This window comes from Pyrus communis, chromosome 12, assembly GCF_041283825.1.
Source record: "Pyrus communis isolate YQ-2024b chromosome 12, ASM4128382v1, whole genome shotgun sequence".
Taxonomy (NCBI): domain Eukaryota; kingdom Viridiplantae; phylum Streptophyta; class Magnoliopsida; order Rosales; family Rosaceae; genus Pyrus; species Pyrus communis.
This window is the reverse complement of record NC_142576.1, coordinates 23,314,096-23,336,361: the sequence shown is the minus strand read 5'-3', so window position 1 is coordinate 23,336,361 and position 22,266 is coordinate 23,314,096. Positions and strand designations below refer to the sequence as shown.

General features: G+C 36.6%; 1 protein-coding gene across 1 annotated transcript; it reads left to right on the top strand.

The window, feature by feature from the left end:
- Positions 1–13,141: 13,141 nt before the first annotated feature.
- Positions 13,142–15,695, top strand: LOC137746221 (NAC domain-containing protein 90). Its single transcript, XM_068486295.2, has 3 exons — positions 13,142–13,447; positions 13,936–14,276; positions 15,074–15,695. The coding sequence occupies exons 1-3, from the start codon at positions 13,282–13,284 to the stop codon at positions 15,410–15,412; spliced, it is 846 nt and encodes a 281-aa protein (XP_068342396.2). The 5' UTR covers positions 13,142–13,281; the 3' UTR covers positions 15,413–15,695.
- The last annotated feature ends 6,571 nt before the right edge of the window (positions 15,696–22,266 follow it).

Genomic DNA, 22,266 nt, shown 5'->3' with positions numbered 1-22,266 from the left:
GGTTTTAGCCGACAAAGAATGATCTTTGTAAACACGAAAAATTCCTGAAACAAGCAACAAGAATACCGTGCACAAAATATATTTTGTGTTTAATGATTTTTGGGATTACAATCTCTTTGTAATTTGATCCTCTGATTCTATCTTCGTAGGGTGTAGGTTTGTGGATGAGCTGATGATCCAAAGGGCCGTCGGGGCTTGATCTAGGGATGAACAGTTGATGAACGGATCTTCGAGGGCTTTTGGGCTTGATCTTGAAGGTTTGATGGATGAGCGGATCTTCAAGGGCTTTTGGGCCTAATCTTGAAGACTGGGTGTATGGATTTCTTCAAGGGGCCGTCGGGGCTTGATCTTGAGGGTTGATGGATGAGCGGATCTTCAAGGGCTTTTGGGCCTAATCTTGAAGACTGATTGGATGTGTGGATTTGTTGAGGTTGTTGATCCAAAGGGCCGTTGGGGCTTGATCTTAGGACGAACGGATGATGAACACTTTCTTCAAGGGGCCGTCGGGGCTTGATCTTGAGTCGGCGGAAGTTCTTCAAGGGCCGTTGGGGCTTGACCTTGAAGGAGGGTTTGACGAAGAACGAAGAGTGTTTTCTTGATCCTTCGGGATTTTGCTTGAGAGCTTTAGAGTTTCAAGGCTTCAAGGTTTTGGTGTGATGTAAATTCCCTTCTTTCTTTCTCTTCTTCTTCCTTTCTTTCTCTTTTCTTCCTCCCAAAATGAATGCCTTGGCCTCCTATTTATAGAATTCCAAAACTTGATTTTTGGATTTAAATAATCAGATGAAATAAATCATTTCTGCCAGGTAATGACACGTGTCCTATTTGATGACTTTTCCAATTTATTTCAATTTTTCGTTGAGTCACACGCTACATGTAAAATTTATGTGACACGTGAGCGTTGAAATTTTAATTATTGGTCAACATTCATTTCACCGAAATTTCGATGTCCACAATCTTATTTATTCATTATTAATATATTCTTTGTCGGTTATGTTCGACACAAGTTTTGTCGGTTTTAGAGTATTTTCTGTCGGAAAATTCATTTCCTGACACTGGCAATTCTGTCGCCTATTATATCCGCCACGGAAACCATTTTTTGTTGGATTTTACTTAAAATCCAACAATAATATACATTTCTTGTCGGTTATCATAGCGACACTAATAAATGGTTTTGTAGTAGTGACTGATAAATAATAATAAGTAAGGTTTATAATGTCATATATTGTGTGATACAGTAAAAATGCCACCCTAAATTATATAGTTGAAATCAAACCAAGTTTTATAAACTTGAAATCAAACCAATTTTCTAACTTTATAGCTCGTTCGGAAGTGTTTTTAAAATAATTGAAATCACTTTTAGATAAAATATTTTTGAGTTGTAAAAGCACTTAAAATGCTTATTACATCACCAAAAACGTTTTGGTCATTTTAAAAGTATTTCCAAATGAGCCCTTAGAGATGTAATTACTTAATAAATGTGTGGTTAAAAAATGTTATTCCGTGACCTATTTATCCGTAAGAATATTGTTCCTAAATACGATTTCTTGAGCACCAAATATTTTATTTCATACATATTTTTGTACTCACTAACAATAAAAAATATGTGGAGGCATGTTTCCTTAAGATGAGATAAAAAAAAAAATTATAACTTATTACAATATGGAGTTTATTTCAATACATAACTGGTCCCGAGTTGAGACCGAAATTTTTTATGACTTGGAAATTATTCCATTATAGAGTATTACTTTAGAGAGGTTTTACTATACAACTAATTAGTGAATTAATCATGAATGGCCTCGTGCTATTTGTAATGAAATTATTTATTTATAGGTAGTAATTTATTTTATCAAAATCATGTAAACTTTTAACATTCTTTAACAATTTACTAGTTCTTGCAATTCAAGGAAAATATGTAAATTTTGTCAAATTTTCAAGAAAACGAACACGTTTGTAAAATGTTGGGAAAATTACAAGAAAATTGTAGTATTCTTCTAAGAAGCACGTAGACAATTAGGCTGAGGTGCGGTTATCTCGCTCTCTTTAAAAAGATTCAAGCACACTGCGGTTTGACAAAAGTTTACGAACCGGTGCAGCAGTATATCTCTTAACTTGTCCCATTCAGGATACAACAACTTTCTGCACAAATAAAGAAGAGTCCAAAGCTCCACCACAAGAACACCCTTCTTTGGCCAATAAGTAAAAGATAGAAAGCATAGAGGAATAAAAATTGTAGTTGTGAGGAAATTGGTAGTGGGATCATAAATAAAAAGATAATGAAAAAAATGCTAATAATTATATGTTTATTATTAATTTAACAAAGAAAAAAGGTTACAAGAGTTACAAAAGATGAAAGGCTAAAGATCCCATCTTAATTTCCCACTAACCACGAATAATGACAAATAAACTTACTTTTTCACTAACAACCAAACAATGACACTTATAATTAATTTAATATGAAAAATGAACCAACATAATGCTTATAAAACATAAATCTAATTTATGCATACACACATCATCCATGCGCTAATTTTCTCCGCAAATTAAGGAAATTAAGTCATTGTCCTTGAATTGCAGAAGTTCATAAAATAGCACATATCAAAAATTGAAAATTGAAAGATATCAATATCAAGTCGTGTGACAGCTAAACAAAATCAGTTTGCAGATTTACATCATAATTACATAACTCTCGTTTTCAAGACATTGGAGCGTGGTCTATGTTCAGTACAAATCGAATCTAATCTGATCCCTTTGAATTTTTTAATTTTCTGTTTTCACACTTCGCTCTTTCCTACATTACTTTCCGAGGCCCGTTTAAGAGATATGCATGGTACAAAGGCCTATCAATTAGGTAAACTCGGAACAATTAATTCCCTTCTTCGATTATGTCATTGCGCGTGAACTAATATCAACATTTTACAGCCTTAGATTATAGATGAGGAAAGAAGATAAATATGCCATCATAAGTTTTTGTTAACTTCTTTTGTTGACTAATTTGTGACTCATGCATTGACTAATTGAAAATATAAAGAGTCTGACATTTCTCAAAAACCAAACTACATATCTATCGCCTAAACATACAATCATATGGAGGCACGAATGTTTAAAATTGGCATTTTCTTTAGATCCTGCGTTGCTTCTCTTAGAGAGACTTTTCAATGTGCCACAAAACATGGGCACGTAATTTATTTATCATTAAACAAGTGGATGAACACTTAAATAAAAGAATATTTCTCCACTTGTATAATGAAGTATCACACTGTACCAAACACAATGAAAAATCTCTCTTTCTCTTGCTTATAAAAATAAAATGTCCCTGGGAGAATTCAGGTAATAGAAAAGTTTGTACACATGCATATGTCAAAAACTAATTTGTATTACATCTATTTTATTGAGAGCAATAATAGGGTGATTTTATTGATAAAAATAGAACAATACAAGAGGTGTCATTCTGAATACATATATATTCAGATATTCTCTAGTGATCAAATCTTTGATCTGAAGAAACATTTGCACAACTAATTAGATAAGCCCCCACATGGCTACTACCACCAACTACTGGAAACATGAACAACAAACAATACAAATTTGACACAAAAACGATAGAAACGAAAAATACAGTAATGAATGTCCACGTAAAGCGAGGCTGAAACAAGCGAGGCCACATCAATTATTGCTAAAACAGCAAGTCAACAACAATTTATCGTAACAATCACAAGACAATAAAACTAACTAATCCGTGAATGAACCACTAATTAGCTCGTCTTCATAGTGAGGGTTACACCGCTTACAACTGTTAGAGTTCTTTTTTTTTTTCTTTTGCATAGGATGAGGGAGCAATATGTACAATATTCTGCAATAAATATTACAATAGATTTTATGTTTGATGTCCTTTTGAAGAAAGAATATTGATGAAAGTAACCTGAACTTCTACAAAGATGTTGGATTTGACACCTTTAAGTCCCTACGATATCGCAAAAATTTCGGATTTTTCCTTTGGATTAAAAATGTTGAAAGTTACGGTTTTCTCCGCTACCTACAATCTCATCAAAGAATTTGACAAATGTTGATGAGGGTTGCATTCATGAGTAAGAAATGAATTAAGGGCTTGTTTGGAACTATTTTGTAAAAATTACTTATACTCATTACATGGAATAGTGTGGTCAATGGATTTCACAGTTGAGTCAACCCACTCTAATACGATAAAAGAACTTGACGTTCTACTTCAAAATCAATTGGCAATACAGGAGTTGCTCAACTCCTAATAAATCCTTACAAGGTTCTTTTTTTTTATATATATAAGACATTTCTAAGCATCCTCACGCATCTACTCCCCTACGGTTGTTGGCTTACACACATAGGTCATAACGCAATGAAAGAATTAAGTTGAGAGTCCACCCAAAGCTATTACCAATATGAGGAGTGAGTAACCCAACTCCTTATGGCCCCGTTTGTTTGTTTTCACTAAGTTTAACTGGATTGGACTATACTAAGAGTTAGTGCAGATTTGTATTTGTTATCTACAAGGACTACCTTAATGGAATTACTAGGGACTCACCTTGACTAGCACCCTCATTAAAAGACTTTAGCGAGACCCCCCGAAAAGCAAAGGACTACTAAGACCTGCTTTGCTTCGCCAAGCGAGAGCCCAATCTAGCAAACACTGGAAACGGGTCCGATCCTCCTAGAAAGAGAAGCTCGATGACTCGAAGCTCGGACTCACAGGTCAGCTCAATTTCCTCATTTTGTTTTTCTCGTTTATGATTTTTTGTTGATCTAACTTAGAAGGGTTTAACTTTGTTTTGATTTATTTTTAGTGGGTAATGTTTGGTTTTTGATATTTCTAATGATAAGATGAGATTGTTTAGCTCAAATCTGACAGTGGTTTGGTCATTTTGGATTGCAAAAATTGTTTCTTTGCTAAATGTAGTTTGATATGATGAAATTTATAGTGTTAATTAATCAAAATCTTCGTTTCAAGCTAGTATGCTGCACCAAATGCTTGGTTTATAGTCCATATTTTCAAGCTTTTGTTTAAGGGTCATTTGCATTAGAGTTGCTTCAGTAGCTTAAGTCCTCAGCTTTCACTGACCAACAAGAATACGATCTTGCTGTCGCACGCTCCCCACCCCTTTTTCTCAGTAGAAAAATATTATAATCGGTGGCTTTAGTAGTCCGGCACTGCACCAGCATTGCACCAAACACTTATTATTCTTATCTTGCTTAGTCCAAGCCAAGTCAGTTCAACTCAGTTTTCGAAGCTAGTCCAATTCGAGATAATCTAATGCAACAAACGCACCCTATAAGTCATTGTAGGGTTTCTCAAATTTTTGATGTAGGACAATATTTCCTCACATCCTCGCAACACTCCTCCATTAAGGTTTTTATCTTATGCACTCCTCCCCTTATTTGCCTTCTCTATTAGTTTATCAATCTAAAGAAAACATGGGACAGAGAGAAAAGGAGATTGTGGAAATGACTTCATATTAATTAGGGTTGAGTTAATCAACGTTTTATGCTTTAAAGGATATGTAAATAAAGATCCTAACAGAAAAGAAGATGTTAATAAAGAGAAAGATTAGAAAGGGGTACTGACTTTAGTTGGAGATAAAATCTGTTTTTATTACTTTAGTTGAAGAGAATAATTGTTTCAGTTGACTTACACTAGAAAGTGGAAGACTATCAATTTATACTACTGAAATTTGAAATTATTTATTGATCAAGCTAAACCAAATTCCTTCTCTTTTACTTTATAGAAGGTCGCTAGTTAATTAGCATTGCCCATAGATATAACATGATAGAAGAACATCTTTAAAATACATATAGATTATTTATTCGTAATTTCCTATGTATATAATAAATATAAAATGCTAAAAATCATCTGTTTAAATCACAATTATACACCATTTTATGTGGCATGTCACGTTATATATCATTGCTTCACTTATGAATTCATGTGAGGTCGTTATACATTAAACCTGATCTGCCTAGCTAGCCACATTTTTAATATTAGGTAGAAATATACATCTTCACATATTTGCACGTCATGACTAAAACTTTTGTTGCCCTAGTCGGGTGAGGAAAGAGTGGGGACCTGATGTCGCCACTCGCCACTGTAGGAAAAGCAGCCCTCCGTTTCTTTTGTCTGTTTGGTAGGGAAAGCGGGCAGCCCTACGTATCTTTTGCCAGTTCGAAGCTTCGTATCTTCCAAACATTTCTATATGCGAGTTTCTTTATTTTCTTCCGAGGTCAAATTTTGAAAAGCTTCTGCGTTGTTGCGGTTTTAATTTTTCTTTTTTTATGAGATTTCGATTGTTTGAATGACTGAAAGACAATATTGGAGAAACATACTAACAAAGGGCTCATGGAAAATATTTTTCTTCCTTTCCCCTCATTTGGTAAAGGAGAAAAAAGGGTTAGTTCGGTTGTTTAACACAGAGGAATGAAAAATGTTGGATTCCACATTGGGTATATAACAAAGTAACATACAATTAATATATGAAAGATCTTACTCCTAATATCATCAAGACATTTTGCGATATAAACCTAACATTTGGTAACAGGTGGTTAAATTTGAAAAATACCGATAATATTAGTAGTGGATCATGCTAGACCTAAAAAGTTTATCAAGAAATTAGAAGAAGTGAGTGTGTATTTCTTTCTCATTAAGTGAATTATATAGAATTAGAGTTACTTGTAGACTCAAAGACTAATATTTATAAATTAATGTGAAGAATCAAGGAAGAAGCTACAGTACTAGCAAAACCATGCCATGCATGGACTATTGGACGGTTAAGTTTTGTCCATGTTCTGAAGACATTTCAGCGTGGTCTCCAGGAAACAGTAAAGTTTTGTCTCATTGCGCGTGAAATCGCATGATTGTCACTGTAGTCTGCAACCCTAAACTTTTTTGACTGATTGACTTTTAGTCTTTCTAAGAAACCAAACAGACTTATATATAATCTCTCTAACCTTCTTTTACGATTGAAAATTCAAACTCAGATTCAATCAAATATTTGGGGGGCCATGAGTCAATTGGTATTATCTTAAGCATGCGCCCGAATCTTTTGCGACAGATTTGTAATGTCGGTGTGGTAGTTGAATAGTGGTTTACTCATTATGTTTGTTTAATTTCCTTCAAATCAAAATACATTTATGTCATCGAATAAAATAACATGTTATGTTATGTTATGTCATCGAATTAAATATTTGAGGGGCCATGAGAACTAACATGTTATGTTACCATAATTGATTTTATGTTACTCAAACTAATTTGACAATGGAAAGAATAACTCAAATTCATGTTTCTTTTAACTTTTCAACGTGACATCTTCTTACAATGGCTGTGATCGCAAACATGTAATTAATTGCTTTTAAGGTATTTGTATTACAGCTGTTGGAGTTGTTCAGTGGTTTGCTTTTGCTAGTTAGTTTTTGTTCCGAATGAACTATGAAGGAACACTGTGTCGAATATTCTTCAATAATGTGCCAATATATAATTTTTAGGTTTGGTGTACATTTGGAAAACGAATGTCGATGAAAGTACCTGATCATCTACAAACAAGTTGGATTTGACACATGATGAGCTGCAGCCCACCATATTTATGCAAAAGATATGCTCAGTAGGAAAAGCTGCAATCACCCAAAAAAAAAAAAAAAAAAAAAGTAGGCACCTATTTCTTGTTTTCTCTTTAAAGAATTTTAACTTTTAAAAACAAATGGAATGCAATTACTTATCTAACACCTGCAATAATTAGTTAGTCTACGTATCGAAGAAACCCTAAAGAGAATGATGAAGGTAGCTACGTAATTAAATTGTTATACTTACATACATATGACGGAATATTGTTGCTACCTAATGTATTTAGTTAATTACAGGTCAGTAAGTTGTTGACTTTGTTGAAATATAATTATGATAACATGATTTTCATAATATATGTAATTATGTGTGAAGGTATACGTACTAATATACATATGATTGTAATGAAATAAGTTAATTAATTAATATAAAATATATATTTATTTATTTATTTCTAAAGTGATATAAACCGTTCTATTTCAACATAAAAAGTTATAACTTTTTTTGAAAAATACAACTTCTCCTTTCCATCTTTATATATTTATCAAATCATTTTTTATCCGATTCAATTCAATACTCACTCTCACTGTCACAACATATTGTGACCCATAGTGTAAACGATATCCTTTTCCGATCATGTGAATTACCTATTTCTATCATTGGCCTTAGAGCCAGGTTTTCATGAATCAAAACAATTTGCCCAGTTTTCATCCGAGGACTTCTCGACCTACATTTGAGACATCCTCTTCGTCAAGTAACGAATCCAACATCGTTCTTACTGAGTTTCAACTTGAGAAGAAATTAGGGAAGAGGACGTTGGTGGACAAGGAAAATATTGAACTGATTGTGATCGAAAGTTCGAAATCGGCATCTGAGAATTTTCCTGCAGAATCCAAAACTCACAAAAATACCCAATCGTTCGAAATCCCATCCTACAACCCGTTTGAACCCAGGCCTGAATTAACCCAACAATTCGAACTATTTTCACCCACACCATTTCATTGAGCAGAGAACAAAACTTAATCTGCCATTGAACCATTTCAGTGTTCAAATTCACTAAGTTCACTCCCCGAATATAATTACCATTATCAGAACTTGAATGAATTAAATCCAGAAGGTTTATTGAGTCCTATTAGAACCTCAGAAAACCCATTGCAGTCGGCATTGCTGGCTGCAAAGATCGAATCTGCACAAGAAATTGAAACTACAAGTGCTGATCGATTTCCTAGATTTTGGTCACCAAGCCCAAGGAATTTACCTGCACCATCAAGTCTGATTCGAAGTTGCTCTCAGATTGCTGCAAATCCGAATTTGAACTCGCAACTTTCGGCTCGAAAAATAAGCCCTTCACGCCCTCTGCCTCCACCGTGGTCTCGCCTTCCACCGTGGACTTGCCGTAGCATCCCACCGACACATAACACTCAGCAGCGTGGACGTGTTCTCCCACCGTAGTCACGTCCTCCAGCCGCGGTCTCATGCTCTCGTGGTAATAAACCACGCCGACAACACCGCTATCCTCCAAGAAGAATTGTCTCTGCCGTTCGAGATTATCCGCGGGGCTGCGGAACGATGTTTTTCCACAGACAGCAGAGAAAGCGCCTGTTTTTTTCCCAGAGGAAGTACTTCGAAAATAGAGAAGAAGAAGGAATTACTTTGAAAATAAAAAAGGAGACTTGCTTTTGGGGAGACTTGTGGGAAACAAATAAAATATAAGGGATTTTGTGGTTCTGAGCAATTTGACGGTGCATTCAAAGGAGAACTTGCTATTGCGGAGGCTTCGCGTGGGGACCAAATTAAACTCAACAGATTTTTTGGTTCATTGCACTCTCAAAGTGTATGTGATAAAAGGAAGAAATTTTTAATTATAACATGAACACAAGTAGGAACACAAGTAGTATATCACGTGTTTTAATAGAAGTAGTGAAAAATTTTATTTTTTGAAGTTATTAACTTTTTAACACATATATCCTACAATTTATATAATAACATTAATTGTATTATTCTGTGTACCGATTATAATGAAAAATCTCTCGTAAAAAAGCAAGGGTTTCACGTGGGGACCAACAATGCAAACAAGCTGGCCAGCTACTTAATCGTGCTGTATAATATCACCACGCATCTTGCTAGATCTACAAACTAAAGATAGCACACTTTTTTGTTCTGAAAAGTGCAATAATAGGGATTTGTGTCCATCATCTGAAAAGTGCAATAACATCATAAAAGGGATATAGAGAGGATCCTCATCCTTCTTGACATGCATTACTGTCAAGCAATTGATCAGCACAACTAGGCCTAGGCATTTTGAAGCAGTCCACAGGTAACTTCCTTTACTTTATATGATAAATAATGCATGCAGATTGTACATCGGGAATTTTTTTTTTTTGGTCAATGTTGTAGATCGGGAAATTGAAGTTTCATTAAAAACTATTTGGGTATAAAGAGAGTAATTTAACTCATTATTAGTTTTTAGTTAATTATAGGTCAGTTAGTTGTTGACTTAGCATCTCCAAGAGATAAAACAAATGATAACAAAACTCTGTTTGTCTTTACGTAAACTTTTGCATACACATTCTTCTGTGAATGAGGCTTTGACGTGAGATAAATACTCAAAAAAAAAACTAGACAGGAAATACTATTAGAACGACCTAATTCGTTAATAACTATTGAGAAAAGTGAGAACATCAACCTTCTCCATTTAAGAGATTTTTTCAAGTACCGAGTATATATTCAAGTAGTACTTCACATATCATAATACAAATGAAGGAAGTGATACATTTTTTCGTGACCCATCTACTTATTTTATGACACATAAAATACATGCTTGAATATCGGGCACTTTAAAAAAAAAATTTCCATCATCAGGTCCTACTCCTTCCTTACTCGCCTTTGGGCTACAGATCATTGGCACGCAAAATATAAGAACAGTCCACTTGCAATGATAGGTGACCGTTGTGCAAATGGATAAGCACATGAAAGAACCAAGGAAGTTGCTAATGAAATTTCAAAGAACTAGCTAGCAAATGATCATCACAGTCCAAAAACTTTTGTGTTCCCGTGATTTTAAATTTTGTTTTTTGTTCACCTCCTTTTTTGAGTAAAGGAGGAAAAAGAAGGTGAGAGTTTCTATTTTTCTTAAAGGAAAAAGGAAAAGTAATATGTCATATTAGAGAAATTAGGGTTCGTGGTTGGTATTTGCAGATGTTTTTATTTTATAAGACTAACGCGGACTCAAAAGTATTGTAAAACAAGGAGAATGATAAGAAACTCAGTTCAAATTTGTGCTTGAGTTTAGAGAGTGTCTTATTCCTCGATTGTGTTTATTAATAAAGAACTTTACACTTACTGTTGATTAAGTGGTAAAGGCTTCAGAGTTGGTACTGATCGATCGTTGATGTAGGATTAATTGTTTTCTTCCTTTTGTCCGGCACAAACCAAGAAACGGTCTCTCCAAAGCAGAAATGGTCGCTACGGGTCAGGCAAAAATGATAATAGATCTCATTGTTTTGTATAAGAATTAGAGAGTTAAACGAAAAATAAACATACACATATGGTAAGAGATAACTTCGTACATAATATCCACGACTTACCCAAGAGTTAGGCCATCCACTGCCACTAGACCACCACCGCCAGGTCGAATTGCTGCTTGTTGCACCACCAGGGGCGATTGCGTTGGGTTCTTTGCATCGATCACAAAACAAATGACCTCTTTAGCGAGGAACATGTTAGTAGTAAAAGTAGAAAATTCATCGGATAAGAATTTTGCCGACGAAATTCATCGAGAAAAATATTTTTACCATAAAGTACAGTATTGGCGAGACAAATCTTTCTCGGCGTAGAATTTTTTTTGTCAGATTTTTGGGAATTACGTTGTGTTTTGCATGACTAAATCGTAATTAAACATGGAAAATGACACATAGAAAACAAATTCAAATTTGTGCTTTAGAATTTAGAAGACAACAAAAAGTCGTATTCCTTACTTAATTAAGTAAAATTTGAAGCACGCAACGATAGATTATTTAAGAAAAAAGAAAATTTATAATTTCTAAGCTTCACATGGTCAGCTTTACACACTGTGCCTTCACATTTCAACTTTCCGTCTCTGTACTCTCTCCATTAAGGTGCCCTGGAATATATCGGTTGATTGGATAAATTATTGCACTATCCTCTCTTCCATATATGTTGGGTTTTCTCACATTAATCACACAAAAAATTAGGTGACAAATTGTTTGGCATACTGTATGTTGATCATATGTAGGATTGATGTCCCAGTTGTGGCTTTTGCTCATAATCTTTCAAATCTCCCACATTTTCATTTCTTTTAGAAGTTCTCTTAATTTTTTTTTTTTAACAATTTTCTACTTCTTGTTAGGGTTTGGCTTCATATCCCTCTAACTTATTGTATCTTTACTTTGTTTTTTTCAATATATATTCACAAAAATGTATTTTTCTCTAATAGCAAACCTAAAATGAATGTGACATCATTGTTTTATTTATAAAAATAAAAAAATAAACTAAAGAAGATGTGAATTATTAGGAAGAGATGCTAGTCGAGGAAAAAGGTTGACTATCATATTCATGCATGTAAATAAAAAATCATTCTGCCACACTCTGTTACCCTAGACGAGTGATTGGCTGGAACATTGTAAATTTCATACTTAGCCGTATTTGTGTAGATTTTCCCTCCCTCTCCAACCAATTAAATCTCTCCCAGCTCAACTAATCAAGAGGGCTGTTGAAATGTTGCTATAATTACTTTATATTAATATGCAGTAATTTTCTCGTACAATTAAACAGATAATTTAAAATGCAATTTTAAGTATTATGCAAATCCAAAAATATAATATTGTATTGATCCAATATCTAAAAAGTTATACTACAGTTTTGATGAGTAAAACAGAAAGCATGCTCATCTTTTCCTACGTACGAGTAAATTTCTCTTACGTATGTATGAACCACATATATGTTACTTAATTTGTTTTAAATGTGAGTCCATAATATATAAATTAAAACAGCATAATGTACAAGTGATGAATTGCCTCGTGGATAGGTTCTTTTTCTTCAACTCACTGCATTTTGGGTTAAACTATCCCTCTCCCATATATAGACGGAATTCATAGCGGTTCAAATCAACTAAATTGTGATGGTACGAGAGCATCATGTTTTGACACCATGTACGTTTTCTCCACATCCTTATCTCTGATGCTTTCTTCCATGCCTTATCTGAGTACACGATTTAAAAAATGGTCTAACGATTAATATATGCTAATCGTCTTGAGAAGAATTAAAAAGGATAAACGCAAATAGTATAACAGCGGGTGTAGTGTAAAAACCCCAGAGACAGTCGCACAGGGACATGCCATATACACGCATATTGACTGATTCCAAGAAGTCGAGATCAGGGACAAGGGTTTTCTTCGTCCACAAGCGCGTGGAAATTTCCAAGCAACTAAAAAATTTGTCCTTCCTTTCTCCTCTTACTCGGCCTCCTTTTTGCTCGATCATTTGGCTAACACAGGCCATTCCATAATCATCTGCTATATATATATAACGTTTGAAACCTACGTCACTGAAAAACATCAAATTAGTACCACATAGAAACTTGAACTAGCTACTAGCTTTGAGCTATTCCTATTTATTTGGGTAGCTGGTAGTAGCTAGTATTATTAGGGTTAGGGTAGAGGGAGGGAGATCGAGAGACAGATGCAATGGAGGATTTACCACCTGGATTTAAATTCTCTCCAACAGAGGAAGAGCTGATTTCGTTTTACCTGCAGAACAAACTTGATGGGATGAGTGAGGACTTGAACCGAGTTGTGGATCGAATCATACCCGTTGTCTACATTTACGAGTTCAATCCATGGGAACTCCCACGTAATTTAACATCTCTCTCTCTCTCTCTCTCTCTCTCTCTCTCTCTCTCCCCCCCCCCCTTCCCCATCCCTCCCTCCCTCCCTCCCTTCCTCCCCCCCTCCCCCCTCCCTCTCCCTCCCTCCCTCCATCCCTCCCCCCCCCCCCTCTCTTTAATTGTTGGGATTTATGCTAGCTTCTGGCTTGCTTAACTCAAGGAAAATGTTGGCTTTAGTGTACTGAATATACATTTGATAATTTTAACATGAAAAATCCATATGATGCATACTTAACATTACGAGGCCAATATGCAAGTCTCAATCAGATTTTCCCTCTTTTGGGGCAATTAATAGACCAAGAAAAACGTGATATATGAACCTAGCTAAGCTTAAGATGCAATTTTATGAAAGCATTTATTTATACATGCATATGCAGTGCTTCAGCTATTGTATTTTATAGTTGGGAATATACTTTACATGTACTTTAATTAATTATGGTTACTAATTAAACAGAGGCTGCCGGGGAGGCGATCCATGGAGATCCAGAGCAGTGGTTCTTTTTCATCCCAAGACAAGAAAGTGAAGCTCGAGGAGGGAGACCGAGACGACTCACAACAACTGGGTATTGGAAAGCAACAGGATCTCCAAGCACTGTTTACTCTTCCAATTCCAATCACTATCGTGCCATCGGCTTCAAAAGAACCATGGTTTTCTATACTGGCAGAGCTCCCCATGGAAAGAAAACGGAGTGGAAGATGAATGAATACAAAGCCATTGAAATTCATGCAGATGATAATAATCAACCATCAATGGCCGCCTCCTCATCAAACCCTAGTACTCCTTCTACTCCCACGGTACGTACGTACTAATTAATTTCCTAGCTCAAACTTAACATCGTTTTTTTTTTAATTCACAAATTCAATTATTTGCAACACAATGATCTAGGTGTTGAGAGTTGTCCCATATCGGTGAGGGACATGGTTTATTATGTGTTTATATGTTATTGGGTTACTCCTCATATTGTCAATTGGTTTTATGGTGGAACCTCAATTTCATCATGGTATCAGGTTGTCCTCGTGTGAAGCCAAACGGCCACACGCGTTCCACGTCACCCAGTTGTTGTCCACGTGTAGGCTTGAAAATTCATCACACATGCGGGGGCGTGTTGAGAGTTGTCCCACATCGGTGAGGGACAAGGCTTGCTATGTGCTTATATGGTCTTGGTTTGCTCCCCATATTGCTAATCGGTTTTATGATGGAACCTCAATTTCATCACTAAGTTTTCTGACGACATGTTTGACGAAGATCTACATTTATTGTCTGACATTTATGTGTTCGTGTATATGTATAATATTCGAGAAATGATTTTGTCCATCAGCTGCAAGTTGCACCATATATATTCAAAAACCATATATATATGTTCTAGATTGGGCACACAAGAGGACATGTAGTTAGTTTGTAGAACGACACCAACAAGGATTGAACATGTTAGTGGTACCACAAGGCCACACAGTTTTTAAGCGACTTCTTTGATGGCTTACGGCATTGAGTTTTCAGTGCAGTTAGTTAGCATCTAAACCAATTTAATTAACAATACTTCATAATTCATATTAATTATTATGTTGATTTATGTTGGCATGTACGCATGTAGTTAAGGCAAGAATTCAGCTTATGCCGAGTATACAAGAAATCGAAATGCCTTAGGGCATTTGACAGGCGACCTCCAGGGATTGAGATCACAAGAAACCCTAACTTAAACATTCAAGCAGCTCCAGCTCAGGCTGCAGATCATCTGGATCAGGGTTTGACAACGTCAAATAGGAAGCCTCAGAAAATGGAAGGGAGAACAAACTCAAGCTCACCGGAGAGTTCACCCTCAGGAGGCCATGGCTCTCAATCCTCTCAACCAGAACAAAGTGGGACTTTGCCAATGGCCGTTGATAATGAAGCTATTTGGGATTTGGATCAATTGATAAATCTTTTGCCTTAAGGGGTGGATAGGAAGAAAAACTAAGTAGTACGGTATTACCACGTTATCCAAAATCCTTAAATAGAATGTCTAGCTACTAAGAAAATAAACTAGTGCGCGTGGGATCATAATCACTCGTATGCACTTATGTATGGTTTAATCGCTCTAAGGTAGAGTTAATTTGTACTGGAATTGGGGAAGAAAAGCCAAATTCAAAGGCTATTGTACTAGACATGTCCTGATCACAAGCTTAACCTATCTTGATCCGTTTTGCTTCCTTTGTAATAAATAATTGGGTTCTTTATCTGTTGTGCTTTCATATGTATGTATGTTAATTTCTTGGACTACTATTCTGTATAACCTTGAAAGTTTGCAGAAGTGATATCAGAATTTAGGGTAAAGTACAAAAAACTACCTCAATTATGGGTCAAACGACACTATCATACCTCATCTTTTTAAAATGACAATGTCATACTTATCTTACGAATTTGTGACAATGTCATACCTTTCGTCAGTTTGTCTGTTAATTATTCCGTTAAATAGTGACGTGTCTTAAAAAAATTAATTAAATATTAAAAACTAAAATTATAAAATCATTTAACAATTTTTTTACATAGGGACCCACCCCTTATCACCCTCACCTTTCTTCTCTCCTCCCGTCTTCCCCCACCCCAAACCCAAATCCCACCCGCTCTGGTCTTCCCCTAACCCACCCCCCAAACTCATCACCCTTAACCTTCTTTGTTAGAACCTGCTCTACATCTTCCAAAATTGCACACAGTGAGAGAGAGTAACAGAAGAACAATACAATACAATTTCATTAACTGCCTTTTCTTCTCTTACAATGTACTATTTATACTAATACTTAACTCTAACTGTCACCACAAGATGATGCCATCTGGCATCCTAACAATACCCCCCCTTAAAACCAATCTTACAAGTAAGATTTACAATTTCAAACTAAATACAATCGGAAAGCAGCAATAAAACCAGAAACAACAAAATCACAAGAATGTGTTAAAGGTTCACAATTTTTGGAAACTTAAGCTTCAGTTCATGGTATAGTTCTCATGTAGCATCATTTTTGGAATGGTTTTGCCATTGAACTAAGGCTTCCGTAGCTGCAGCACTTTCTTGATCATTTTTCTGTCCAAGATTGCAACTGGTACATCTTTGCAAAATCCCATCATCTGTGATAACTGGCAGTGGTACTGTGGTTGGTACTTGTGATCCCAAATGCTTTTTCAAGCAAGAAACATGGAACATGGAAAAGAGTATGAACTGAAACACTACACTCATATCTAATTGAGTACCCTCCACACTCAAAGCTTGATTATATCTGCGAATTTTTATGTTCTCACCGAGAGCAGTAACGGTCTGCTTCACTAGGTCTTTCACCAAAAGACTATCATCTTTAATGAAAGGTTGCTCGAAAAGAGCCAGCTCCCCAAGCTTCTTTGAGATCCTCCCCTCCACAATTCTCTCCCTAATGTTCTTGGATTTGGACAGAAGGTCCTCCCTCTGCCTCTCAAGCTCTTTTTCCTTGTGTACAATGCTCTTTGGAATGGCTTCGATGGATACATATTGTACCCGAGGACAGGCCGTGACTTGCATTGTCTGATCATTAACCAAGTTCTGATGGAGGAAACCCACATGCATTTTCGTTAGTTTCCATATAGGCTTCCTTATGCTGCTTATTTACCTCGACTCCAATCTGAGATCAATATCATGACTTATCCAAGCCCCATCTACTACCTCCGTATACTCTGATATGATTGAGAACTTTGAATTACTGTTGTAAATCATTTGTTTTGGCATGTGTTTTGCACCAGTGAAGGCAACATCCACTTTCATGTGCTCATCATATTCGTAAGTATGGTATCTTGTTGTCGTCATTCTTCGACCAATTAATATACCATCCTTAAGTATATGATTAGTATCTGGCAAGCCAAAAAAGCCATGAACAGAACTTCCAAATGGAAACTTCTTTTGCCTGTGAAAGCTAAGAACCAGATATTCCTCCCTAACAATTAGGACTATCATCGTCCTTACCCTGAATTTTGAGCCACCACCCTTATCCCGAATGCCCTTGCAGGAGTCACGATCGAGAACAACATAGCAAATAACACAACAACCAGTTTCAAATCTCAAGAGAGTAAACTTGCTTTCATTTTTTCTATTCTTGTCCATACAAGCTTCTAAATGATGCACTCTCAATTTACCAGCATACTCCCCATTAATGATCATGGAATAATCAAAACTCACCTTACATTTGACCACTTTGGAACAATCAAAACCCAGCGCACAATCTGTATTCTTGGACTTCGAATGAAAGAGCCTCTGACTAATTATCCCACCCTTGTCACGAATTAACTCATGGAAACCAAGCTTCAAATGCACAATAGTACCATTTTTCATGACTTCACCAGTACAAACAAGAAATTTAGAACTATGAGCATCTTTGATTTGAACATTTGAAGTAAAGAACCTACGAAGTGTACCTACGGTGTCAGAAATCGGCATGTGATAGCCCAACTGAAAATCATAACCTGCTAAGTGTGACCTTTCATCAAACACTTCGAGAGCAATACGAGTTTGGTCAGCAGGTACAATTAAGAGGTCGATTTCTTCTGAAAAATTCCTGGATATTCTTGAGTGGTCCTTCCAAATCTTGTTTTTTGGTAAACCTCCACCTTTGTCACGAATGAATTCATGGAAGCCATGCTTCAAAGAAGCAATATCAGTAGTTTGCTGCCATCCAACAAACACATGGTGGGCATCATTTTCACCAGATTTTGCAACCGAAATTAAAACCACTTCAAGGAAAGAACCCACTTTAGGAAAAGAACAAAGACCCACATCACAGAGCAAAGAGTATTTGCCTTTCTTGGCCAACAATTTTGAAGCAGCAACTTTTTCTCCATTCCTATAAATTCACAATCAGAAACAGGGAACCCATAAACCAAATCGTTTATGGTACCTGTCTTGCAATCAGAATCAAGAAATGGAAGACATTTCACAGAATCTTTAGCTTCCTTGCCAAACAAATCGAAAACCTTCTCGTTCTCCCCAGCTAGAGCTTTCAAAGAAAACCCAAAACTTACTTGAAATTTGGGGTTGGAACGAATTGTCGCAGAATCATCGTCGTGGTGTTTGTCGTAGTCGTGAACCTTCTTGAATCTCTTCAATATGGGTCGCAGACAAGGAAGACTTTTGGGCTTGTATTTTGGACGGTACTGAGATAAGAATTCATCCACTTTTTCTCGGGCACGAACCTTTTCCTTGTGGAAGGATTAAAGCTTGAGAACAATTTGATTTGATTTCTCAAAAGAGAGATGAAATGTCGATTTGATGAACGACTGATGTGTCGGTGTAGCTGCAGAAGATTCCACACCCAGTTTTGCCGCAAGCAACTTCAATTGACGAAGAATTAAATCCTGGGTAGTCCTGAATTGATCCTGAAATTTGGCCTGAGAAATCTTAAATTCCTCAAACTCGGTTTTCCGATTGGAACCCCTCGATTCCATGGTTTTACAAAACATTTACCGCGACAACGGAGAAGGATTGAGAAGAACAACGCTGGTTGTGATACCAATGTTAGAACCTGCTCTACATCTTCCATAATTGCACAGAGAGAGAGAGTAACAGAAGAACAATACAATACAATTTCATTAACTGCCATTTCTTCTCTTACAATGTACTTTTTATACTAATACTCAACTCTAACTATCACCACAAGCTGATGACATCTGGCATCCTAACATTCTTCCCCATATGTCTCCCCCGAACTCATCACCATCACCCTCCTTCCTCATTTCAGTCCCCACCCTAATTTCCCTACTTCGCTCTCCCTCGTCGTGCCTAGAACCACCATCCCTCCCCCTTCTCTTTCCCTTTCCTCCCGTATTCTCTCTCCATTTCTCCCTTTTACCCTTTCACGCTGCAACAGCAGCCTCGTTGGTTCCGCCATCATTTGCAAGCTCCAAGTCCTAGACTTCGCGAACCTCGTCCTCCATACCCACGCCAAAAGCCTTTTGTCTCTGAGAACCTGACCGATTCGGTCGTCGACATGAGCCTCGGCGAGCTCGCCCTTCACACTTATAACTATGCCAGCAAATATGCATCTTCCAACGAGGAGTACCTCCAACTATCCCAAGCCTTCAATGATTTCTCCGCCTACAGCAGCGACATATCAGGAGAATTAAAACGGCTTGCAAGCTTGCTGCCGCCTAAAAACGCGCTGACCTCTAAATTATTTGAAGTTGTGCCAGAACCGGAGCCATGCTATGGGTTTTTACAGATAGAGAACATCTCGACCGAGATCATCGAGAGTATTTCACCGGAGGATCTTCAGCCGACGATCCAGATCTGCGTCGACGGCCTTCGATAGTCGTCGCTTGCCGTGAAGCAATCTGCAGCGGCCAAGCTCAGGCTTTTAGCGAAGAATTGGGTTGATAATCGTGCCTTGATCGACGAGTCCGGCGTCTTTCCCGCTCTAATTCCTCTACTGCGGTGCAGCGATCCATGGACGCAGGAGCACGCCGTCACGGCATACATGCAGTTTGCGAAATTCCAATTGGGATTTGAACAAGGGAGAAAGAAAATAATGGATGCACGAGGCAGATGTGTCAAAGGGGTAGCAATAGAGCACACCCAATTTGCGAAATTCCAATTGGGATTTGAATTGTTTAAGTAAATTAAAAATTGGGGACTGAAATGGGGAAGAAGGTTGATGGTGATGAGTTTGAGGGGTGGGTTAAGGGTAGACGGGAGCGGGTGGGATCTAGGTTTGGGGTGGGGGAAGACGGGAAGAGTGAAGAAATGTGAAGGGGATAAGGGGTGGGTCCCCATGTAAAAAAAAATTGTTAAATGATTTTATAATTTTAGTTTTTAATATTTAATTATTTTTTTTAAGCCATGTCACTATTTAATGGAGTAATTAACAGAAAAACTGACGGAAGGTATGACATTGTCACAAATTCGTAAGATGAGGTATGACAATGTCATTTTAAAAAGATGAGATATGATAGTGTCGTTCGACCCATAGTTGAGGTAGTTTTTTGTACTTTATCCCAGAATTTATCACTTGTTTTTGTTATGTGTAGGTAATTAAGGTTTTGTGAATTGTTGTCATTTGAAGGCCAATTGATACAAGTAATTGACTATTAACTTTGTATATCAACTGCACAAAACTGATATTTTTCAATTAAAAGTTTGGTTCAAATTTTTTTTTGGTTCGATCATTTTTGCATTTCTATCTTTTTTCCCATGCATTCCTCCATTTTTCTAACCTTTGAATTGATTAATTTAAAAGAGATTCAAGGGACAAAAACAAGAGGCGAAGTGCAAAGAAAGAGAAAACGAGAGTATAAAAATCACTACCCTTTTGTCTACTGAGCAATGTGTTAAACTCTTTCAAAATGGTACCAGGCGGAATATCCTGCGATTATAAATAAATGTATTCTAGATTGACTAGTCAAACTCACTAGTCAACTAAGTACAGATTCGTTGGTTAAGCAAACACAAATCTAGCAACCAAACTTAGTTTACTACAGGTTATCCTAATCAGCAACTGCTCAGTTCGTTATTCATACTCATACAGTGTAAACTTATGCACAGACACGCATCAAATAACAAGCCATAGAATGCATGTATCATATGGTAATAAATTAGATATGTGAACAAGTTTAGGTAATAAAGAACATAAGAAATTTGGCCTGAAAACCCCACATATACGCTAAAAAACTAGGGACTCCACGGAGTCTAATCCACTGGTGCAAATAAAATTCATACAAGATAACACATCAAGCAGCTCATTTGCTAGATCTAATCTACGAAGCGGCTTTACTTTTGTACAATCTTACTCTGCATGAGATGGAGATATCATCAATCTTCATAAGAGGGCAGCTTCATCCCTTAAGCTCATCTTCTTATGGCACACATTCTATGCATAATGGTGTGATGATGAAGATGATATGTAATGTGGATTCAAATGACAAGTCAGTTTCTCCAATCAAATGATTGAAGGAAGAAACTAACGTAATAAAAAAAAACTAGGCTAAATGAAGATTTGAAACTTGAAGCTAGACCATGAAAAAATTACAAACGTATTTCTCAATGATTAGGTGTTTAATGCATGAAGAAAAGTTTGGCAGCTAGGGTTTCATAAATGAGGAAGAGGGGAAGCTCATGGCTTTTATTGCATTCTAAATCTTAAGTTTCTACAAGCTCAACAACCAAAGAACAAATGAGACCTAGCTAGGGTTTTAACAAAAAAAACACTTGTTTGTTTTCAGCTAGCAAGGACAAGGACACTTGTCGAGCCAAAAATGATATGAGCAGATCAAGGGCTAAAAGCTGGCTATCAGCAAAAAGGTGTCAGTCATCACGGAATTCACCATTATAAATAGAAGTGGTTCTGCAACATTGAAAAGACCTTCAACTTAAAACACAAAAACGTTATGCATAAATCTCGCTCTAGGCGAACCTCTCATACTCTAAGAAAACACTAACTTCCATTACTTCATCAACACACCTTCAATTTGGATTAAGAACATTATGTTGACAACGGGTGACATCTTCAGTTTGGATTAATAGCACTGGAATCATAGAAATAGGCGACCGATGAGCATCTTCAGTTTGGAGTAACAACGCTGCTTCAAGTTCGGCTGGTTACCTATCCAAGTCTATGTCGGTGGGGAGTCTTCAGTCTTCTTCTTGAAAAAGGTCATCTTATTAGCCTTCTTGGCAAAGTGAGGTATTACTAGGTTAATCAATGTTCGGCACATTGAAGGTCAAACCTTATTTGAACTTCACAATGACTAGTAGGCTTGTCTTCAAGCTCTAAAACCCAAAGGCCAAGGCGTCTTTCTTTC